Genomic DNA, 24,885 nt, shown 5'->3' with positions numbered 1-24,885 from the left:
ACACATTAGCTCTGTGAAAAGATCCTGATGGCAAAATTTGTTCTGAGAAATGTTGCACACGCTAGCTCCCTTTTATATACACCAGCTCTAAGAATGGACCACCATGAAGAGAGCTCTTTAGTAATCCAGCGTTTTTTAGAGAAATTGCCTCAGAACCTTTTCAATAGTATACAGAATTAGTCTTCCAAGGAGGGTATTTTTGGAAATCAGACTTATTCTGGTATTCACTGAGCAAAAATACTGAGCTTCATTAGCCATGAGCTTTCTTGCCAGCTTCTCATTAATGGCAAGTTTCTGTTCCCTTTTTACATTTCAAGATCCTTCCCTTTGGTGAAAAGAATGGAAGAAGAGAGGCTAATACTGTCCTACCCTCTGTCAACTGTTAAAATTAAACTATCTCTTCCACCCAGTGATCCCTATTCTGTGGCTTTCCTGATCATATTCTTATTCTAACAATTTAAAAATAAGCCTTTTTAGGGCTTTTCACAAGCACTTTTTCTCTAGCAATGTGATAAGAAGTTTATCTTGTGAGCTCAGACACTTAAATTCAAGCCTTTCCAGATCAGCTAAAGGTTACAGAGAAGGCAATGGCAAGGTAATTCCACTTAGATTTCCTATCTGTGCTTGGATTTGACGTAGAGTCAAGTCCAAATCACTCAAATAATTATTTCTCACATAAGTGCTTCCACTGACAATGTTGGTAAACTGTGTGCAGGGTCCTGCAACTAATTTTGTTCTCAAAAGGAGAAATCCTTTCTTCACAGTTCTTTCTTTCTCTTTCTTTCCCTTTTTTCCTCCCTTCCTTCCTTCCTTGCTCCCTTCTCTCCTTCCCTCCTTCCTCTTTCTTCTTTTCTGTCTTCCTTCCTTTCTTTCTTTCTTCCCTCTTTAATGGTTTATACTATTAGTTCTATGAGGTCTGTAATCTTGTTGGTTATCCTGAACTTGAGTACTGCCTCCCTTTTAAAACAGGCTGCTAAACAATTGAAACAGTTTGTCTTCCTGACTTACGTGTCTTTTCTTTATATATTTGGAATTTCTCACTTACATAGCATCATGGATATGCTTTGTATTTAAAATTTTATTTATTTATTTATTTTAGAGAGAGAGAGAGAGGGGGGGAGTACACACATGAGCAGGGGGTGGGAGAGGGAGACAGAAACAAGCAGACTCCCCCCTGAGCAAGGAACCATAGTGGGGCTCAATCCCAGGACCCTGAGAACGTGACTGAGCCAAAATCAGGAGCCGCATGGTCAACAGACTGAGCCAACCAGGCACCCTGACGTGCTTTAAAAAAAAAAAAAATAGAGGGTCACCAATATCATAAACAGATAAAATTGTCTAGCTTCATATGTAATTTTTACCTCACAAAAAGTAGTCTTTGCAAATTGGATAAGTTAAGTTTCTGAAAGTAGTGATGTATCCATGGCAGGATCAGTCTCGGACAAAGATTCAGATCTGATCAGACCTCACTTTTATAGACTGCTGTGATGAATCTCTCAGTAACCTTATCTCTGCTCATTAGAACTTCTGTGGCAACTGCCAAGCCAGTGTTCCCGGGATGAAAAGCAACAAAGGAGAAGAAACTGGCGCTGGTGAGCCTGGAAAGTACGATTCCACAGCCCAGAAGGTGAGGAGGTGGGCTGGATGTTGATGGCCATGTAGTTTGCACCTAGTGCCTTCTCTCATTTCTGTACTGCTCCATCCTCTAGGGTGATACAGGCCCACGGGGTCCTCCAGGAATCCCAGGCAGGGAGGGACCAAAGGTAAGGCAGTTTCTCCTCCATTCCCTGTGCTCCTTCCAATTCAATGTGGAAAAAAACAAAACCAATTTTAAAACACACTACTTTTTTATGAGAAATATTTTGGAAAAGGGGTGTAAAAAGCCATTTGCATATGTCATTGTTTTTGTGCCCTGATTCTGTCCAAATTGCTTGTCCCAAGTGTACGAAGAAGAGATGTTTTTGTTGTTCTAAAAGATGACAAAACGGATTCAGTATACTAGCTGAATTTCTTGTCGTTTTAGGGAAGCAAAGGAGAGCGGGGCTACCCGGGGATACCTGGAGAGAAAGGTGATGAGGTAAGACTCTTCTCTGGTAGTGTAGTGCTGCTGTTGAATCTCTTTGCAGGATGCAGAGGAAAAACATCAACTTGTTTGTAGCTCAGGTTTTTGTTATTGTTGTTGTTTTAAGATTTTATTTATTTATTGGACAGACAGAGATCACAAGTAGGCAGAGAGGCAGGCAGAGAGAGAGGAAGAAGCAGGCTCCCCGCTGAGCAGAGAGCCCCGATGCGGGGCTCAATCCCAGGACCCTGGGATCATGACCTGAGCCAAAGGCAGAGGCTTTAACCCACTGAGCCACCCCAGTGCCCCTGTAGCTCATGTTTAATGCCAAATCAAATAAAAACAAAGATTTAGGTAGGTTCTTTCAAATTCAAATTTCAATGCAATTTAAATAATGATAATTGATGTTTATTATCAGTGGTTCAATTTTTGAGAGAAGGAAAATAAAGCACAGAGTTGACCCTCAGTTACTATGTTTTTGTTTTTATGTAGCAGACAGCAATTCCAACTCATCGAGATAAAAGCCAGGATGTACTGAAAGGAATCCCTAGGTAGTTAGTGGAACTGAAGGACAGTTGGACAACCTGCCTAGGGACAAGGGACAGCTCCAAAACTCAGCAGAACTTGCCTGGGATACTGCTGTAACATGATTCAACTTCAGTGACCTTGGTTTGTCTGTGTCTCTGCTCAACTTTCATACTCTTGGGAGAAAAACAAAACTATCAAAAGGATCTGATTCAACTAGTTTAGATCAGCTACTCATCCCTAGACTAAGGTTCAAAGACAAATGTACTTTGGAGACAATGTTATAATTTTCTGACTCTAAGCCATGGTGATGCTCAGGATATCATTCTTTTCCTGCATAATTTACCTTAACACTTAGAAAAACCAATTACGATGATGAATTGTTGTTGGTTTAAACAGTTTTGATGCTAATAATTCTTAATGAAAGTAAGTAAACCATCTGGCATATATTAACCTTGATGGTAGTACTGAAAATCATAACGGTGTAAAGTAGGTCTATTTTTTGAGTCAGTTACATTTCATGTTACAAATTGTCGCCATGTGTTAGTGTTTTTAATATTGATCCTATTCGAGAAAACTGTGAGAATTAGCTTGCTTTTTTCCAAATTAAAAGAAATACAACATTTATTTTCATTCATAAATAAAGCAGTAAGGGCATTTTATTTTCAAAATAAGAAATATTGAGCTTTTGCTTCTTTATGCTCCACAGGAAGTTTCACTAATGTACAAGCCCTATATCTGATTTTAATAGTTTAACAGCTTTTAACTGCATAGATTCAAGGAGTAGGTGTTAGAGGCAATTGAGAAGGTAATAACAAAAGGATCAGGAAATAACGGGAATTCAGGTTTTTTACAAGTGGACTCCAAGTTGAATGTATTAGAAGTTAATTTTGATTGATTCTACAGGATACTTTGGTCCCTTGGTTAACTGAAATGCATCATTATTATTATGCCACTATTTTAGTATGCTCTTTCTTAAGTATAGTAGACCCCTGTTACCTGTGGGGAATATGTTTTAAGACCCCCATGGATGCCCAAAACTGCAGAGAGTACCAAAACCTATACATGCTGTGTTTTTTTTCTGATACATACATACATATGATTAAGCTTAACTTACAAATTAGGCACAGTAAGAGATTAACAATAATAATGAATAGTAAATCAGAATAATATATATATTATTATAATTATAATTATATATTTATATAATATATATAATATAGATATATATATTATATAATTATAACAACATACTATAATAAAAGTTGTGTGAATGTGGTCATTTCCCTCCTTCTCTAAGTGTCTTTTTGTACTATAGTCATCCTTCTTGTGATGATGTGAAATGATAAAATGCCTATATGATGTTAAGGGGAATGATGTAGGCATTTTTGACATGGTGTTAGGCTGCCATTGACCTTCTGGAGATAAGTCAGAGGGAAGTTCATGTGTTTCTAAACAGCAATCAACCGTGGGTAACTGAAACCATGGAAAGGCAAACTACTGTATACTTTTTGGATTCTTTAACAGAGCACACACAAAATTTTGCATGAGACTCTTATTATATGGGAAATTATTATTATATTAATTATTATATGTAGCAATTTCAGAAAGATTCTTTTCAGTTATTTCTTCACATCACATGAATTATATGAATAAGGCTAAGAAAGCATAGTAATTCAGACAGATAGAGAGTGATGAATATCATCTACTTGGGTAGACTCAATGAGTAGTATCTACTTGGACTCAGATACTAACTAAAATTATAATTTATTGACTTGTTTAGGTGAATGAAACTTTGACTGAGAACATGTACGTTTCCAACTGGCCAGTAAACTATACTATTTTTAATATGTATATAATATTTCGTTGTACAAAATCTCAGATATCTGTTCTAATCTTAGTGAAAAGATACAGAGGGACACTCCATCTCTTTGAGGACTTCTAATTATTATGTCTTCATTTTAATCTGTTTGGGAACTTAGAGGAGCTGCCTATTTGCTCATTGCTCTGAGAAAAGTGACATTATCCTCTACATTTTTTGCAGGTGTTTCACAAATCAAAGTAGCAACTTATAAGACACTAATAGAGCACACTTACCTCTCACAGAGTGAATTCTTGCTTGGAAGGAAGATGTTCCTACAATATTTCAGTGCAATAATTGATAAATAGGCCATGAAAAATATCGTCAACCATAAATTATAGCAATGGAAAAATAAATATTCTTTGGTAGCAACTGAGCTAGGACTTGCAAAACCAAAATATCAGTTCAGAGAAAGAACTTAGCTCTAATGATCCTTGAATATCTATGCAATAAATTCTATTTTGTATTTTAGTTTGGCACTATATGCTAAATTGACTGTCCTACTCTTTAATATGTATTTATCTTCTTTAATGACCATCTTGTCTTCTAAAATTATCTTATTGCCCTTTATGCATCCATAGTAAGTTTTACCCTTACTACAAAATTTCAGCTTGTTCAGAGAAAGACTGCTGAGAATGATTTTTTTTTTATTTATGGACTAAGGTTTATTTTAAAGTTTAATGTGGTCATCAAAGGTTAATGAGTCCCAAGCTTATAAATTAAACTACCTAAAGACTCACTCAGCATCTCTAGACTGATACAGGAATGAAACTAAAAGTTGCAAAAAAAAAAAAAAGAATACATATGTACAACCATATCTTATACATGTACATATAGAAAGGGTTTTATGGAAATGTGGGTATTTTGAGATAAAGCAATTTGTGGTATGGCATTTATAATCTCCAGACATTTAGAGGTGCCATTTGCAAAGGAAATTTGTTTCCTTTCAATTTTTAAACCCATAAATAAGTTAAGGGTAAGGGAGTAAAAAGAGACAATGCAACATTCCAGTGTTTGCAAGCCACACATGTGTGCATACATGCACATGTGCACACATACACACATGTGCACGCACACACACACACACGTGCACACACACAGCATTGTTAGTGAGGATTATATCATCCTGAAGAAAGAACATGTCCACATTCTTTAACACAAGCATACATAAGATTTTGCCCAAAGCTCTTATTTCATGAGGCATTTCAGCATGTTCGAGGAGATTCTCTTTGGTGTTTCTTCACATCATATCACATGAGAAAACCTGAAGTAACATACAATTCCATTTGGCATGAGATGGACAGGTCCAGCAGAGCTTGGTCTTTGATCACACCGATGCAAAGAACCTTGATTCGAGAGAACCTTGGTCCTGCATAATTCTCAAAAATAAACATGCAGTATTTTTACCATGGCCACTCCACCTAATATTTATAATGTGTCTAAAAATGCATATTTCATTACAATAAAAGGCAGAGGAACTTTGTTATAACAATGAATGGTTTGGTAGTATAAAACATTACTCAGTAAAGAAAATTAGAACCTGAAAGAGTGGAATCATTCAGGCTAGACCTTGACACATCATATGGTTATCTGAAATAGCAAGAGTGTTTAAAAGTATAATATTTCTAATTATAGAAGTCATCTGAGTTTATTACAGAAAATTTGGGAAATGCACAAAAGTACTAAAAAGGTAAAAGTTATCCCTATTTGTACTGCTAAGGGAGGACTATTGGTAATAGTAATATTATGATTCACACCCCTCATCTATAATGCCACAGCTCAGAAGCCTCTGAAAACCCTGGATATTTTTTCCAAATTTGCAGGAAATTTTTTTGGCAGCAGAATCTGACCTGAAATCATATGGAGCCAATCTATTTATCCCACATGATAAGAATATCATGTTTTGCTACAGAAATATTTGTGTGTTTATTAGAGGTTCCTGCCCCGGGCACCACTGGGAGTGTTCTGTAATATCTAGTGTGAGCAGTGTTATTTTTATAAAAAATCAGAAAATTCAGAATTCTGAAACACATCTGACATCAAAGTTTCCAGATTTGATTCTTTGCACCTCTATCATTCTCATCTTTTATGTTCATTGGTAAATTTCTAATAATTTAAACATTACTCTAAACATTTTGTAACTATCAGTTTTCTATGTTAGCCAGTAGTTTGCTGAAACATGATTTTAATAGTTGTAAAATATTTTATATTCTTTTATGTAACTTATTTAACTAATATTCTGTTGTTGACACACTTGGAAAAAGAACAAAATTAATTACACAAGACACCAGTTAATCTTGCCAATTCTTCCTTGAATATATGAATATATCAGTATCTTAAACCCTATCCAGTATAATTAGCATTATTCTACAAATCCAAGAAAAAGGAGGAGGAGATATTCATTCACTTTTATGCTTAAGCCACTAAAGGATTCTAAATTTAAATTCACTGATGAGCCAAATTTCTTCTTATAATGAACCGTTCAGCTAAACTAGATATTGTATCATAAAACATATTCCATTTTCCCACTAGCTGAAGCATTGGTGTAATCATGTATTTCTTTGATGGCATTCTGCCAGTTTGAAATGTATATGTCCGTGCGTTAGCAATGCCAGATTCTCAGTGATGCTCTTGTTGACAGGGTGGCTCTGTGAGCTCAGAAATGCTCTCTGAATCAACAAATGCATTAAATTATGTTTGTTGCAGATTCTATGTCATAGCATTTTAGCTCATCATCCTTACTCTTTGAAAATGGGCATTTGTATATCATATATATGTTTTCCAGCCAACATAGATGTTGGATTTCAATAGTCAAAATAGTTGATCAACTAAAATGCCTTGTTTCTAACCATGTAACAGCCTTATGATAGGAACTGTTTCTTCTAGGGCCTTCAAGGAATTCCAGGCCTTCCAGGTGCCCCAGGCCCCACTGGACCCCCTGTGAGTATTTGCTAAAGCTCTTCCACTCACACTTCGTATCTGCTGGGATGAGGCTGGGTGAACTAAATGCCACATTGCCTCTTGTTCTCTGCCTCTACCTGTAGATTTTCCAGCTCTTGCCCAGAAAAGTAGCATCTTACGTCTCAGGTTTTCATTTAGTATTACTTTAAGGCTCCTCAGGGTCATGGAGACTTGTCATCAGGATTCTACCAGACCAGAAAGCAGTCTATTTGAGTAGAAGTTAGATGTAAAGGAGCATTCTATGTTTCAGTTACACTTTTTTGGCATTAACCTTTGGAAGAGATATTCAGATGGTTACACCCTTACACTCTTAAGTACCATAAACTAAGAATATATTTTTTTAAAGGGGAAAAGTGGGCTAAGGATTATCATCTTTGATTTATTTTTATTCCTATTTATCCATTAAAATACCCTCTACTTTAATTAGCACATCTTTTTTTCACAGTCCCTCAACATAACTTTGTGATCTTTGTGTCTTTGCTTATACTCTTTTCCTGAAACAATCTCTTTTCCTCTCTTAGCTGTTAAATCCAACCTGTCACTAACGTGGGGCTGTCAAGTCTAGGGTGGTGGGTTAAATTACAAGACATGCAATTAGATTTGAATTTCACATAAATAAATGGTTTTAGCATAAGTTTGTCCCAAATATCATATGTTTATTTGCTAACTCTAGCAACCCTATGCAAATCTCATCTTCTCCAGCAATTCTTGTGAGTTCCTATGCAAATGATATTTTACCTCACAAGTAGGCATGTGATCATGTTCCTTTGTGTTTTAAAGTATGGATTCACTCTAATTAAAATTTTATCATTTATGCTTTCAACACAGTTATGTAGAACAAACCTGGCTTTAAATTGTACATTAAAATTAAAAGTGGAGAGAAGAGTTGTGAAAGGAACCATAGAAATTATAGAAATTATAGCTAATCCATTCTCAAAGAATTAAAATTAAATTTTATTTTCCATTGGTAAAATGCATATCGCGTAACTTAATATGCACATTGTTAATTCTGCCGCATCTTGAAGTATTTAGAATGTTGATCACTACCAAAATTATAGCTCATTTAGGAAAGCATAATGTTATGTAAATTGCCATTTAAACAGCAAGGCTAAATTCTTAAATGTATCAAAAGTTTCCAATTAAGGTCATTAAATGTGGTTGGCCAAGGTGGAAAAGCGACCACAAATACAAATTTTACCCTTGCAAGGGCTTATCAGCAGGATACAGCTGCTGTATCATCCTGAAGAAATATAAGCTTTTAGGACTGATTTAATTAGGATCAAATGACCTTCAAAATATATCAGTTTTAGCAACCAACTTCCAATGCCTTTGGCCATTTAGTTGTTTTTTTGTAACACACTTAGTTTTGTATTTTACAGGGCTTGTTGGGAAGAACTGGACATCCCGGTCCCACGGGAGCAAAGGGTGACAAGGTACAGGGGAAACGCCTCACTTACTCTCTGAATTGGGGCTTGGGGGATGGCAAGGTTAGACCTTTAATACATCCATAAAATCAGACAAAGCCTGAAAGTAGGAATAACGTCAGGGAATAACTATTCTGGTAATGGACTTGGAAAGATACAGGTACAAAATCTGGTCTGAATACAGGTTCCTAGGAAAAAGGATGACTAGAACACTGGTGTCATATAGCAAAAGTCCAAACTGGGTTCAAGGTCCTGGGCATCTAGTTATGTGGAAACATGGAGTGGAGGTAGCTTCCTGAAGAGGTGCGGGTACCATGGTTTGTAGCAGGGAGTTCCAGCCACAGGTGCCAAGGCTTCAGACAGCTTGCTGAGAAAGTCTAGAAGTTCTGTCCTTCCAGGGTCATAGGGGAAAATCACTAAGGAATTAGGACCCTTATTTCCTGTGGAGTCGGTTGATTGGACAAATGGGTTGCTATGGTCTGAAGAGAAGACCAGCAACAGAGGAATCTCAGGCAGGACAACCCCAGGGCTTCATATGTTTACCCAATTTAGGTCTAAATTAGCCCCACAGTGTGAGCCCAGACACATACAGCCAGAGAGTGAATAAGACTAGGTATTCAGATTTGGTAAGTAAGCATCAAGAATCTCACGTGGCGTCTACCCTGAAATGACCAAAATGGGGCATAATGGCATCAAGAAGCAAAGGGATTCCAAGGAAAAAAAAAAAAAAAGTTGAAAGGAGCCATGTGCTTATTTTAGATAGTCTCTGCACATTTTTTTCTGATAGTATTCCCAAGACACTTGCCCAATCCCACCAGCCTTTTTTCCTCTGTTCTCTATGGAAATTATTCAGTCAGAGATTTGCCTTTTGAAGTTAATGGGAATTCCACACTGAGATGAGCTTTGGGGCACAACCGAGAATGAAAATATGACTTTTAATTGTGCCAGGAAAAAAAGAGTCTTTTCAATAGGCACATATTTTTCCTTGTTTGTTGTCCTCTCATAGTTCATGAGAACTATGACATAATTCTCTGAAAGACACTGCCAGCAGTCAGCAGAATATGACATGTCTTAGAGAGATAGCCACCATCAAAGCAGTTTGGGAAAAGATACAATATACTTGTTGTCACTCATTCTCAGGCAGATCCATTGCAATAAAAACTTTACAGTTTCTTTTCATTGATAAAGATAGAAACAGTTTTTATGATACTTTCTTTTGTTATCGAAAAAAAATATGGGCAGATTAGAATGAATTCCCTCATCAAATTCATGGAAACAGACTTAAATTCCTTGAAATTTGGGGGCATTGTAAGTAGGAATCTTACTGTCTGGATTCTTTTTTAATTAACCATTTCTTGCCATTGCCCTGACATGAAGGAATTTATAGATTTTATGAGGCTATTATCCTGAAAGAAAAGCACAGTTCCAGGAAACACTGGTTAAAGGCACCAAAGGGACTGTAATAGCTTTGCTTAGTATGGATCAATAAGCATTGTATGTTTTATAAAAATAAAAGTGAAATCCATTTTTCAAGTTTCAACTTGAATTCATTTTTTACAATTCCATTTTCAGGCTGCTTCTCTGCCAGCAGAATGTCTGAGGCTGTTTAAACTGTACAGAACATTTCCCTTAAACAGTGTTGTACAACAGTCACTGCTGTTCAACGGGGTGTACCTGACTTGGTTACCAAGTCCAGTAGAACCTTAGGGAGTGAAAAAACTTCCTCCTCCTGCAGACACAACACAGGGTGTGATTTTTCTCCTTTAGTCGAATTATACGGATGGCCTCTGGGTCCCAAAAGAAGAAGGTGGTGGAGTGAAGGCTAAAAGTGAGGGGATGACCCAGAAAGCCCAGTTCCCCAAGCCTGCCACTGCTTGCAGGAATGCCTCTCTACACCCCCAAATGAGCGGAGTTTCCTCGACTGCACTTGAACTCCAGAACAGGAACGGCCAGGTTGTCTGGCTCCATCGGAAACTAAGCTTCATCCCTGGGGCTCTCCCAGTGGGAATCTGAATGGGTATGGAAAAGGCATTTACCTTTCCTGTAGTCTAGGAACGTATTTTCCCAGGTGAAAGGGAAAGCCCAGCTGAATAAGACTTGGCAAGGTTGAAACAAAATCATATCGATTTCAGAGTACAGCTCTCTGAGCAAGCACAATCTGGTTCATAAACTTTGTGTCAAAATGGGCAAACCATTGATTTTTGGTCTCTATATTCCATGCAGGGCAGTGAGGGACCCCCTGGGAGACCTGGACCACCCGGACCACCGGTGAGTTTCTCCAGTTTTAAAACTTAAATTCATGTGTCAGCTTGAGACTTCTATAACTCAGAGATCAGACAACCTTTCGATGCTTCCAGGATAAAAGGTGTCTGATTTTTATGGATACCTATGAATGGTAGCCAACCCAGCTTTGGGGAGACCTGAGTTTTCCCCTTAAGCGCAGCCCAATATGAAGTACTCAGATCTGCATACCATAGGCCTCCTTCCTCTGGACTCAGGAGACCTGAGTGTGTGCCCCAACTCCCCACGTCCTGCCTGGGGGACCCTGGGAAAGCCATGTGACCTCAGTGAGCCCCAGTCACAGAAAAGAGGGGCTTTAAAAAGAGCTCCCTTCTGGCAATGTGAGTTGGTACAGAATGTGATATTAGGCTACATGTGTTCATTACCACCCATGATGTCTGAGATGTGGAGAAATTCTATTTATATAGCACCTAGTGAATAAAATGTACAAGAGCTATCAATGTTTTTATGCTTGCGATTGAGACAGATGTGCACTTTGTCAGGGCGGCGGCAGAGAGGAAAGGTACCGCTCTCTGTAGCAAGTCTGCCCTCATGTGGGCCCACGCTCAAATCACAGCAGAGCTTTGATCTAGGCTGAATGCTCTTTTTCATTCTACCTCATAGGCATACTTTAAGAAACCAAATTCAGGGGCGCCTGGGTGGCTCAGTGGGTTAAGCCGCTGCCTTCGGCTCAGGTCATGATCTCGGAGTCCTGGAATCAAGCCCCGCATCGGGCTCTCTGCTCAGCGGGGAGCCTGCTTCCTCCTCTCTCTCTGCCTGCCTCTCTGCCTGCTTGTGATCTCTCTCTGTCAAATAAATAAATAAAATCTTTAAAAAAAAAAAAAAAACAAATTCACCTGAGAAAGGGCAGAATTAGTCTGTGACTTTCTGAAGACAGCAAAGATATATAATTATTCTGCCTGCAGTCGCACATTTCATACACATAAACAGATTTGCACTCTGTCTTCCTAAATCTGTTCTTCATTTTGTTTACTTCCTGTTCCCTTGACAGAGAAGCAGGACAGAAAGTATGTGGGGCTCAAATCCCAAAAGTCACTCTCTCGCCAGTGGACACAACAAGCAACATATAGCATGAGTTCACAAAAAGGCTTATATTTTACACTGGGTTAAGATATCTTCCTCCTCCTCCCCCTGAATTCTTCGAAACTATTCACTCTTCAAAATAGATTACATATTGTCTTTTTATGAGACACACTGTCTAGAAATCTCAGACAAAAATATTCATCTCTTTAGGACTCAGCACACTAAAATACAGTAGACATTCGCCAGTTGCTAAATGAGTGAGTGAAATAATAAAGGAGTAAATGAATGGAGTATTTTCCCTCCCATCGCTAGTGTTTTGAATGTACGCAAATCCTGTTCACTGAGCACCACTGGCCACCATCACCCGAAAACAGCAAAATGATGGCTTCCTCAGTTTTGCAACTGAAGTGTGGTGATCCCAAAAAAGGAAAAATGCAGATTATTGATTCTTTAGGAACTTCTTAAAAGAAGGATAAAAGGTCCCAGCCATAATTTTTATCTGGAAATTTTTCCCGAATGCCAAAACGTAGGATTCTTTAAAGATTGTTGAATAAGTTCTCTTTAAGTGTTCGTTATTCTGGAACTTTCCACTCACAGGTCCGTTTTATTAGGAAGTTTTATTCCCTGTTGTTCTAAAGAATATGTTTGTGTGGAAACATCCACACGGGGCTGTGAGCAACATCATTTTCCCCATTTACTTTAATTTTCTCTTTAGTGTAAAGGGACTGTAGAAAAAAATTACTTTTCAGTGGCCAAATTGCTCCCTATCCACATCTTCATCAGCACCACCGTGTTATAGCCTGCAGGTCAGCGGGCTGTAAACAGTTAGCATAAATCAGCGATTCAGAAACTGAATTTTAATGAGCAAATAGTATTTTCCTCTGAATGCATTAGTGTCTCATCTGTCAAACATAAAACATTCGTCACACCTCCCCTGAAAGTCTCTCTGGGCTGCAGGTGTAGCTCAAACTCCTGGTCATTTCCCCCCCCTACATTTGCTTTAGAAAAGCCCAAAACGGATACATTGTTTTATTTCACTTGTAGTATCAAACTCCCATTCTAAAATAAACTAGGAGAGAAACCATTTGGTAAAAGGATAAAAGGTAGAGAGACTATTAATGTAAAAAAGAATAATTCTCTATCTCCTCTCTTTCCAAAGGGTGTACCATTCAATGAAGGAAATGGAATGAGCAGTTTGTATAAAATCCAGGTACTTACTTTGGTAATTATATGAAATTATTTTCCTGTGATAAGTTGCTGTAAATGTTTCTCACCTTTTTCTTTTTTTTTTTTTTTCGTTTGAAGGGAGGTGTGAATGTTCCCAGTTTTCCAGGCCCCCCTGGCCCCCCCGTGAGTACAGTTTTTTATCACTAAGCATTCTTTAGCGGAACAGCCTAAATAAATAAATAAGTGTTCCTAAGTTCACTGAAAAAGTACATGGTATGACTATAACCAAGATCTTCTGCAGTAGGAAATAAATGGCAGCAAATTATAATAAAATGGAGAAAGTGTGCCGAGCCAAAATCATGAAAAATAGCATTCTGCATGGTGGTGTATCCCTTTCTGCATTGTAAATATAAGAACTGAGTCAGCGCTCCAGCAGTCGCTGTCTTGGGGTTCCATCAAGTTATGTCTCGTCATCATCTTATTCTCTAAATCCAAACTGTGGCAAAATAAAGCTTGCAACTACGTTGTATGTGTCTTAAAGCAAATTGAATTAAAGTGCTTTAGATTCTATAATTTTGCTTCCCTTGTTACTTTAAAAATGATTTTCCGTGTTTTTCTCATAGGGCCCAAAAGGAGACCCTGGCCCAATGGTATGTATATTCCCGTGCTTTGTGTCATTTAGAAAATAAGTGTTTCTTGAAGTTTGAAAGAAGAGCGTTAGGCAAAGATGGCCTATTTTCTTAGCCGTTCGTCAGTTAACTGACATGAGAGGCAGGAGGCAAGCCACCAATGCAATACCAGCAATGTGTTCATTTTTAAGATACATTGGTCTTGATGCCACTGCCCAGTATCGGCCTTGCCTCTCTTATTAGTGTATTTTCAGAATTGCCCTGCGATGGAGGAGGGCTCAGATGAAGTTGCTGATGAACAGAACACTTTCTTCTGATAGCACGATTTTGATGGTTAACTCAGTGTAAAGTAGATTGTGGAAGAGAAATACTTACTGGAATGAAATTCCTTAATATGTCTCCAGTCTCTCTCTACTCCCAAAAAGGAAGGGGCTCTCTACTTGCTTTGGATGTCTGAGGCAGTTATTCGGTAGGAAATGTGGGGTGCTGTCATCCATCTGCTGATTAGGTATAAAGGTATCAGGAGCTTAGTTAGCACTCAGTGTGGAAAGAGAGCATGTTCTGCAGCCCCTGAGAGAGTGACAACTGTTCTCAAGCGTCCTTCTCAACCACAGAGCATCACGCTGTTGCTTCTGCCAAATTCCTTATTCCTTAGATCCCCTTCATCCCTTGGCTGTTCTTCCTGTCATGTCCTTGTCAAGCATATGTTCATATTTCTCCTGTATTAACCTTTGAACCTTGATTTATAGAGTACACTTGAAACTCAGATATACCTGAAGTTGAAATAAAGTTTCAAATCATCTGCCATTGTCTTCGGGAAAAAAAAAGTTAAGGCCCTTTCATTACAGCACAGTTTGGTAAAACTGGATGAATCAATTTTTAAAAAGCAAAAGAAGAAGCCATAAAAAGTAATCTTTTCACATCTAAATATATTTTCAAAGAACATGCATTAAAGCACATGTTTTTTGTTATTGGTCGGTACATATTAAGAGCCAGTTTTCTCCCCAGAAGGCATGATTTTCAGCTAGTTTGTACCATTTTCTGAACCCCAATTATGTAACTTAGAAATTTCCTTTGTTTTCTTATTCATGTTACCCCCCTTTTATCTGTAACTTTTTTTAATGCTTTCACCAGTCATAGCCTTCATTCTAAGTTTAATTTTCTTTCATCTGGTTGATAAAAATTTCTACCTGGCCTTTCTCTCTCCTACTGACTCACAGCCCTTAGAGGCCCCTAGACATCTCACTGACTCTTCTGGAACATTCTTTCAGGTTTTGCATTAAAAACTGCATATTAAGGTGATAACATTTTTTAAGCATTCTGATAAAGGATAAATCATAATTCACTGGATTGGAAAACAGGTAGCAGACAGGTTCAAGTAGACTTTGAAGAAATTAGGCTTCAGATTCCTTAGCTACAACAAAGGATAAAAAAATAAAAACTGATTAAAGGATGTTCCTTGCTTTTAGAGATGTGATTTAAGTGCGTGAAGCACAAAAGCAGAAAATCTGGAGTAATGAAGTTAAATACTGTATAAAGCCTCAGATTTATCCTACATAAACCTTTGAAATTATTCTTTGGGGCCTATGTCAGCAACAGTGTACAACACCCTTCATTTCACACCAGTTACCCGGTACAGAGAAATACTACTTCCTACTAGAGAAATAAACCAGAAATGGTAGAATGATGGGTCACAGAGCAGAAAATGGAAAAGTCAATTTGAGGAGGCTGTTGAGTAGGAGGGGGAGATTTATTCTTTGCATACTTCATTTCCCATGACGCTAGGTCTGCACCATTGTTTCTAATTTTCTCAGTAAACGTTTTTGTAGACAAAAATTACCCTTAACTGAATTTATCTTCTGAGGTGCTCCATTGAATTCCTTTGATATTTCATTTATAAGTGGCTTCAATTAAATATTTAATTATTAACTACTTTCAAGTAAATATTGATTGACGGGGTGACCACCTTCCTCAGTCCTAAGGGTTGTTGAGGATGTAAACAGAGAGAATCAGAGTTCATTTCCTTTGTCAATAATCCAGGACCACTTTTACAGCACTTTATGCAGAATAGAATCTGAACATCTTTTTTTTTTTTTGTCTGATTGTTATATATTAGTGGACATTTAAAAAGATTTCTAAAGCATGAAAAGTATCAAGTCATCTGCTTGTTCATTAAGTGTTCTGTAATAAGGACAATATCATAAATAATAATGGAAGTTGGAGACTTGGTAGTATTTTGAAGCAGATTAGAATTATACATGCAAAAAATATATTTACAGCGAATGAAAGCTCTCTTTTTATGTGATTATGTTGAAAGCATCCAGTGTCTTAAGAAAATATTTGCAGTTGACATCAATTCCTTAACAAGGAGGTATCAGACAACTACCTCCTTTATATCTCTTGATTTAAAAGACTTCATGTTTATTTGCTCAAAATTAGCAGCTTCCTTCACCCTAACCTTTCTTTTTTTTTTTAAAGATTTTATTTATTTATTTCACAGAGAGAGATCACAAGTAGGCAGAGAGGCAGGCAGAGAGAGAGAGAGAGAGAGGAGGAAGCAGGTTCTTCGCTGAGCAGAGAGCCCGATGCGGGACTCGATCCCAGGACCCTGAGATCATGACCTGAGCCGAAGGCAGCGGCTCAACCCACTGAGCCACCCAGGCGCCCATCACCCTAACCTTTCTAAATATATTTCTTGAGAGCCTTCAGGCTCCAGCTGGCCTGGGACCATACACTAGAATATGCAATAGATTTTTTTTTTTTTAATGGAAATGCTTACTTATCTTCTGCCACTGACCCATGAGCTTGAGCAATAACTTTTAGAATCATCCAAGATGCTGCTTCTGGGGCCATCCCCTGAAGCATTCACAATTCATGGCAAACTGCAGAGAACACTGCAAAATGGTAAACTTTGCTATCAGACCTTCGTCTTCATCTGCTCTTAAAGAGCTTAGTCTTATTCTCCAGTCATCTAGCAGCCCTGAGTACCTCACACATTGGCAAACTTCATTAAAGCCCATCTTTCCTTCTAATTTTTATTGAAATTAGAGTTATCACTGACTGGAGGGATTCATCCTAATTAGATTCTTAATCAGAATAAAAACAATTAATCGGAAAATATATTCATACTTCTCCAGGGAATAGCTTTATTCTCAAACTATTTTCAAATATCAAATGCAAGCATACAGATGCTTGAAAATAGAGCATACCAATTACTTGCTAAATTGCTAATCAGTGTTTGGAGATAGTTTTTTGTAAAAAAAAAAAAGAAAGAAAGAAATCTTTGGTTTTGAAACAAAGGCCTAAAACACCTCTTGGTCATTGCTTCTGCATTTCTCATGTTCATATTTAACAGGGAGAACCTGGTGCAATGGGGTTACCAGGACTAGAAGGATTTCCAGGTATAAAGGTGAGTACAGGTGTCACTCATTGTGGTCACTGAGTCAACATCCAGAAATGTTTACTGAGCACCTCCTATTGACCAGGAACTATTTTAGGTTTAAAGATAGCCAAGAGTACAAAACAGACAAAAATCTCTGCCTTCAAGGAACTTACTTTCTAGGAAGGGGATAGAGAAATGACAAGAATAAACATAAGTAATAATGTTGGTAAATTCTATGAAAGAAAGAAAAAAGTAAAGCAGGTGAAGAAGGCTCCGGAATGCTAAAGGAGAGGTTGTAATTTTAAATATTGGTCTGAGATAGCATGATCTGAGTGAGACTTGAGTGAGACAGAGTTAGTCAAGTCCCCTCAACCCTGAAGGAAGAATGTCCCAGGCAACATAAATCAGTTCTAGAGATCTAATGTGTAGGATGGTGACAATAGGTTACAGTACTTTACTGTATACTGGAAAACTGCTAAGTATTCTCACCACTATGTTAATTAGCTTGATTGTGGTGATCATTTCACAGTGTATGTATATATCAAATCCTCAAGTTGGATACCTTAAATATATACAATTTTTTAAAAGATTTTATTTATTTATTTGAGAGAGATCACAGTAGGCAGAAAGAGAGAGGGGGAAGCAGGCTCCCTGCTGAGGACCCTGGGATTATGACCTGAGCCAAAGGCAGATGCTTTAACCCACTGAGCCACCCAGGCGCCCCTACAATTTTTTGAAAGCACAAACGTTAGGTCTAAATGCACTGAGACCATGAGCATTCCTGCTCCACCAAAGGAGACCAGGGGGATGAGGTGAAGGAAGGGGGTAGATGAAGTCAGAGAGATAGGGATAGAAGGGAGGTGTAGCCCGGTCATAGCAGTCCTGCAAAGCAATGCTACTCAAAAGCTGGATGGTAGAGGACCAGTGCCAGTCTGCAAATTCTCTTATGGATTCTGTGGCAAGGTAAGTATAGACTGAGAATAAGTACTTAAAAACTTGTCTAGCAATTTGACTTTGCTATGATATTCAAACATCAGTACACTCACCTCGGCTCAGGATGTATTAGAATGTAAATGATAAACTGCTCCCAGGGAAGCACAAGTAGTTTGAGAAGCACTGATAATAAAGAGGCTTATTAGCCACTGTGAGGACTTTATCTTTCACTCTGAGTAATATACGGAGCCAGTAGTTCATTTCTGAGTAGAAGGGTGGTGGGGCCTGCAGCCGCAGGGCAGGGAACGCTGTTAGAAGACTGTTCCCATGATACAGCTGGGAGGGATGCTGGCTGAGATCAAAGCAGAAATGGTGGAGAGAGTGAGGGGTGGCTAGATTCTGGATATACTGGGAAAGTAGAACCAAAAGGACTTTCTAATTGATTGGACATGGGTATGAGAGAATAAGGAGGAATCAAGGACACTCCAAGTTTTTTGACCTGAGAAACTGATATGATGGGATAGTCATCAAGTGAAATAAGGAAAGCTATAGGCAGAGCCTGTGTGGAGAGGGTGAGGATGACCAGTTTAACTTTGGACATGAGGTCAAATTTGGTGGCATCTATTAGATAGCAAAGTGGAAGTATAGAGTAGGCAGAACAAGAAAAAGGCATGGAGTTTGAAAAGAGTCTTAGTGGAGTTTTAAACTTGGTTGTTCCAAGTGTATAGATGTGGTCTTAAAGCCAGGAGACTTGACAAAATCTCCAAGGGAATGACAGATTTTATAAAAGAAAGGAGTACTGAGGACTGAGCACTGAGGCCTCCAACATAAAGGGATCAGGAAGAAAAGGAAGAATGAGCAGGGAAGACTGAGATAAAATGACCAGGGAGTTACAAGGAAAATTTGGTGTCCTGAAAGCCAAGTGAAGATAGTGTATCAAGGTGAAGAGGGTAATCACTTGTCTCCAATACTGCACATGGGTCTAGTATGATGGGGATGGGATCAAATAGGACGGTCAAGTATCAACTATTGGATTTAGCAGGATAGAAGTGTAACAATAATAGATGATTGCTATTCACTATTTTGGTAGGAGCAACTGTTGGATTTAAATGGATTTAAGAGAGAATAAGAAAAAAAGAATTAGAGATAGCAAATACAGTATAAACAATGGCCAAGGAGTTTTGCTGCAAAAGAAAACAAAGAAATGGGAAGGTAACTGCTGGAGGAAGTAGGGTGGGTAGGGTTTTATAAAATAGGTTTTAGAAATGGACCATAGAAATATCAGATTAGTTGTATGCTAAAGGAATGATCTGGTAGAATGGGGTAGGGGAGTGATGATACAGGAAGAAAGGGGAGAATTGTTGGAATGACATCTTCAAATTGCTAAGAGAAAATAGGAACCGGTACATAAATGGAGGGTATGGCTTCAGAGAGGAATCTGGATAGTTCATCTATAGTAACAGGTGGAAAAACAGAGTGTAGGGGTACAGACACTAATACACAGGAAGAATAATTGGTTGGGGTCTATAGAAGTTGTTTTCTGGTTGCTGAAATTTTCTCAGAGATGGAGGAAGAAGATCATCATCTGAGAGTGATGAGGGAGAAGAGGTAGATTTAAGGGGAAGGTCTTCTAAAAGAGAGGGAGAGTCCTGGGACCACAGAGTGGGATGACTAGGCAGCCCCAGGACACCCCTGAGGTTCGTGGGTATAAACTGAAGTGAGACCGGTCAGGGAGATCTTCTCCAGCATGTACACTCAGGTAAAGACATAGATTTAAACAAAGTTCCAGTTTTGACAGGTGAGTACTAAAAGCAAGTATGGGCCAAGAGAGTCAATGGTGTACACAAAGGAGTGATTAAAGCAAGTGACCATGGAATTTAAACTAAATAAATAAGGTAGAGAGGCCATTTAGAGAGTTGAAGGATGATGGAAGATTTGTTCAATGGATTAGAGGTCTTAATAGCATCAAAAGTGTGAGAATCCAAGGTACTTATGGAAGTGAATTAAAACTATGGTGGCCCAATATCAGAATGCATGAAACTGAGTTTATGGAGGGGATGGAATTATGGTTACTGACAAGGCCTCCGGTATAACAGTGGGAATAAGAGACCAGATCATTAGAGGAGAACGGTTGAAAGAACTATGAGACCTGAACTTTGGAAGGACTATATTGTCCAAGAGAAGGTTTCTTACTACTGATATTAAACTTTATCAGATATACAAGAGTTTCCAATGAATTAAAAGTTGCAACATATTCATTTTGGGGGTTAAAATTCCATAATTTAAGAGGAGCCAGAGTGAAACTGACAAGAATTACCTGTTTGTACTATTTGTCCTCTATTCTATTAGTTTTTTTCTATTTATCTAAGGATATGCTTTATAAAGATACTACTTCTATTTATATGTTAGAGTTTATCTCCTAGCTGGTCTGACCTTTCATTTTCATGTTTGATCTCATAGTATATAGAAACATAACATTTATGTAGTCAAATATCAAACAATTTTTCCCTATGTTTTCTTGTTTTGCTTTTATGCATTAAGTTCTTTTTATTCTTATTGTCAACCAAAATCAGGTAGTCACTTCGTATTTTCTTCTAATTCTTTTATGGTTCATAATATTTTGTTTTTTACATAATCTATATGGGATTTACATGGAGTATAATATAAAGAGAGGAATTAAACTCTTTTTAAGGAAATTACTCAATTATTAGTACTATATTTTGAATAATACATCCCTTTCTTTACTAAAATCCTATTATAGATGTCGGCCTATGGTTATATTGCATTTTTATATTGCATTTATATACTGCTTAATCTTATACCAATATTCCATTATTTTAATTGTTATAGCTTTGTTATATATTCAGATATTGGTATTGCTAATCTCTGTATTGTTTTCTTTTAATTTTTTTCTCTTATCGTCTCATTTATTCATTATCCAGGGTGGACTTTAATATCACCTGGTCAAGCTGAAATTTCATAAGAATTGCATTAAATTTATAAATTAGTCTGGGTAGCAATGACACCTTTACAACATTGTCTTGCCCTCCAAGAACAAAACATATCTCTTCATTTAATCAAGTCTTCTTTTATGTCCCTGAGTGAAGTTATGAAGTTTTTTAATGTAGGTTCTGCTCAACAAAAGTTGCCATTTTATTATCCCGTATATAATCATTAACACTTTTAGCATCATCAGCTTTATCTAAAATACCACATTGCCTTTGGAAAAAGAGTTACATCACTCTGCTGTTCAGAGCAATTGAAGGGATCTTCTGATGGCCTAGTGAGGAGAACTACAAAATCCCTTGTTCTAAATATCTTATTCCAACCCTACATCGAATAAGACAAGTGTAGGAAAAGCTTTTTAGAAAACATTCAATGTGCTTTCTTTTTTAAGTATTGGTAATGGATTACTTTTGGAATAAAAATACTGTTTTGACTAATCTTAGCTATAAGTATGTATGGAGTCCTACTAAAAATAGGTCACAGAAATGATAACCTGAATGCTTATTTTCGTTTAGATTATTATTTGCTTTCGGTTTTGGGTGGAAAAAAAAAGCTTTAACAAATTCAGTTAGCTACTAATTTTTATTTTCCCATCTGATGATACTGATAACGCTTATCAACACCAAAGAAAATCTTCACCAAATCCAAATACTCATTTGAGCATTAATTTTATAGACAAAGATTTTATAGATATCATAAGCAGCAACTTTTTTTTAAATCCCAACAGGGGGATCGAGGCCCAGCAGGCCCCCCAGGAATAGCTGGAATATCGGTGAGTCCAGAGTATCTCGCATTATTTTCACAAGGAAGCAATTCTATCTCCACAGTCAACCTGTGGCTAGGGATCAAGAAGAGGTAGGGACCACACAGTAGCTCTTATGACAATAGGTTCTAGAAACATCCAGTTAAAACCACCTTGTCCCTATTTATCCTCAAGAATTCTCCTTTCTTTATTTTTTAAAATTTCTTATTTATTTTAAAGAGGGAGGGAGGGAGAGGGGAGGGGCAGAGGGAGATGGAGGAAGAAAATCTCAAGCAGACTCCCCACTGAGTACAGAGCCAAGCAGGGAGCCCAGTGTGGGGCTTGATCCCATGACCTTAGGATCATAACCTGAGCTGTAACCAAGAGTCCGACACTTCACTGACTGCACCACCCAGGCACCCCAAGACTGTTCTTTCTTTATGTTCACCTCTTTCTTTATTATCTTTTCTTTTTTCCCCCAACTTCCTTAATGAGGGGAGGAGATGCCCAGTTAATTACAAGTGCCAATACGTTAATACACGAGCCCAACTTTGAGAAGCTAGTTTTGTTTCTCTGTTCTTGTCATATTTAAGGTTTCTTGGCCCCCAAAAGATGAAGCTCTTATCCTTAGGCATGTACTTCAAGTTCTTGATATTAAGCTGCAATCTGCCCGAGTTTTCCCTGGGCCTGGTGTTATTAACAAATCTTTACAGCTGCTAATGTTTCCTCGTAAACCAGCCCTTCCAGACTCTCAATCATTTTTGTTGTTCTCCGGTGTCAAATGTTTTAATCTCATCAAGGTCTTTTCAAATGAATAGGAAGTACTCCAGGAAAGGTTGAAATTATTTCTCTGAGCCCTAGGGATCATTCTGATCTCCATTCATGATGCTCTAATTAAAATTTTGTGGCCATGCTTTATGAGTAAGAGCCCACTTATCCTTTTGTTCAGTGCCCCTGCAGGGTAGGCCCAGGGTAGGAAAGTCAGTGGAAACTATGTGCTTGAATCATAGGAATACAGGATAAGAAAGGGCTCAATCGTCCCACTCACCACCACCCACTGACATCTACTGACACACCCAGCACCACCCAGAGCATCCACCACTCCCCACCGCCATCCACCACCACCCATCACTCCCATCCTTTAAAAGGCCAGTAGCCACTCTCTTTTATTCTGTGTGTATCTTTTATTCTGTGTATCTGTATATTAAGCCTAAGAACAAAAATTCAAAACCCATCTCTAGTCTGTAGAAAACCATCCTTTGTAGAGGATGAATCCCCTTATTTAGCAGTTCTATCCCTTTCTAGTATTTTCAAGCCCATCCAGAGATTTCTCCAGGGCTTGTTTCTCCTGCTTCTTCCCAGGATGACACATGGGTAGACAGGAGGAGGTGTCTGTGAGTGCTGGCAATGAGGTGAGGCCTCTAGTCAGCATGCTGTCCCCCAGGTTTTCCAAGCTCCCCCCAACCTTTGAGATTTCTGTTGCCTGCTACCAATGTCCCTGATCCCTTTGTCTCAGATCTCAAAGCCTGAGCACTCTCCCCGTTGTGTCCTATGCCAAGCCCATGTGGGACATTAGCCTTCCAGCTCTAACATATCCCCCCACTTGGGCCCACAGGAGATTCAGGAGTTCCTGCTTGTACACACGGGCTCTGGGGAACCAGGGCTGCTCTGTCATGCCTTGTGTCTGCCTTGCTTCACCACTCAGCCATGTCTGAACCTGTGAGGCGGGCTCCTCCCAGAGTTCTGGACAGCAAGAGGAGTAAAGAAAGGGTCCTTCCTTTTTCAGATTCTCTCCTGGGAAACCTACTAGGGTTTCTGCAGCCTTGGCCCCATGCCTATATCCCTGTGTTATTTGTTTTTCTGTCCATGTTAAGTCCAAGGGATAGAAGGGCGTTCCTTCTTTAAGCTTGATCTGAACACTTTGGCACTTCTCACTTCTGGGCTCTAATGGACCATCTTCCTCTCTTGTCCCTCCCAGTGGCCTCTCTACCCAACACTTCTCTGTTGTCAGTCCTCCAAGCCATAATGTGTTGGAATAAATCAGTCTTGTCCCCTTCCTTTCAACCAAACATGGCTTTTCAAGTCAAACATGGTGTTTCTTCAGGCTATCCTACTATGAACTTAGATACCCTCCTACAAGACACAAAATCTAGGAAAGACTTCTTTGACCCCATGTGCCCTCCCTCCTCCAAAGTCGAGAAGAGCTGCTGCTCAAATAAGCACTAGAGGTATTTCCAGTAAAGAGGATACATTGGTTTCATATTTTCAAAAATAGTATCATCCCCTCCCACCCGTCCGCTTTACACATATGTGTACGTTCAGAGAACTGCATTCTAGTCCATACCTTGGAGCCTCCAGAGTCAAGTATATGTCCCCACAGACTCTGTCCCATTAAGAATGCCGTTTTAGTATAGAGAGCCACAGGCCTGGCAGCTCCTTAAATTCATAGGCAGGGAGGGGATGGTGTCATGCCGTAATTTGGCTCCTCATGTTTTTCCTTGCTTTGATTTCCCAGGGAAAACCTGGAGCCCCAGGGCCTCCGGGAGTCCCAGGGGAACCGGTGAGTTTCCAGCCACTTACTTCACAGTTGTACTTGCGTGCGGTTCCAGAGCTTTCCTTGGCAGCTAATATTTGTCTGTGGACATGCCTATAGGGTGACAGAGGGCCTGTTGGAGACATAGGTTTCCCTGGACCAGAAGGACCCTCCGGAAGGCCAGTAAGTACTTTTTACTATTTAAAATTTGCCAGTTTGAGAAATATTCCAAACACTGTCTATCTCTTATCTCTTATCCAATCACTGTCCTATCTCCTTGGAAAATCTGATGTTTGTAGTTTCTAAGGAAGTAAGAACAAGTTCCACAAATGGGTC

At 38.6% G+C, this 24,885-nt stretch overlaps 1 protein-coding gene across 6 annotated transcripts in view; it reads left to right on the top strand.

Annotated features, from left to right (window-relative positions):
- Window positions 1-24,885, top strand: part of COL19A1 (collagen type XIX alpha 1 chain) — a 325,663-nt gene that overhangs the window by 273,286 nt on the left and 27,492 nt on the right. For all 6 annotated transcript variants that reach the window (XM_047734919.1, XM_047734921.1, XM_047734920.1 and 3 more), the window contains 13 exons: window positions 1,523-1,627; window positions 1,710-1,763; window positions 2,024-2,077; window positions 7,335-7,388; window positions 8,789-8,842; window positions 11,057-11,101; window positions 13,317-13,367; window positions 13,463-13,507; window positions 13,948-13,974; window positions 17,309-17,362; window positions 22,002-22,046; window positions 24,532-24,576; window positions 24,670-24,732. In XM_047734919.1, the coding sequence (XP_047590875.1) occupies window positions 1,523-1,627; window positions 1,710-1,763; window positions 2,024-2,077; window positions 7,335-7,388; window positions 8,789-8,842; window positions 11,057-11,101; window positions 13,317-13,367; window positions 13,463-13,507; window positions 13,948-13,974; window positions 17,309-17,362; window positions 22,002-22,046; window positions 24,532-24,576; window positions 24,670-24,732 (696 nt within the window). The remainder of the gene's footprint in view (window positions 1-1,522; window positions 1,628-1,709; window positions 1,764-2,023; window positions 2,078-7,334; window positions 7,389-8,788; window positions 8,843-11,056; window positions 11,102-13,316; window positions 13,368-13,462; window positions 13,508-13,947; window positions 13,975-17,308; window positions 17,363-22,001; window positions 22,047-24,531; window positions 24,577-24,669; window positions 24,733-24,885) is intronic.

The sequence above is a fragment of the Lutra lutra genome, chromosome 6 (assembly GCF_902655055.1).
Source record: "Lutra lutra chromosome 6, mLutLut1.2, whole genome shotgun sequence".
Lineage (NCBI taxonomy): Eukaryota > Metazoa > Chordata > Mammalia > Carnivora > Mustelidae > Lutra > Lutra lutra.
The sequence above is the reverse complement of the archived record's forward strand: the minus strand, read 5'-3'. Positions and strand labels throughout refer to the sequence as shown.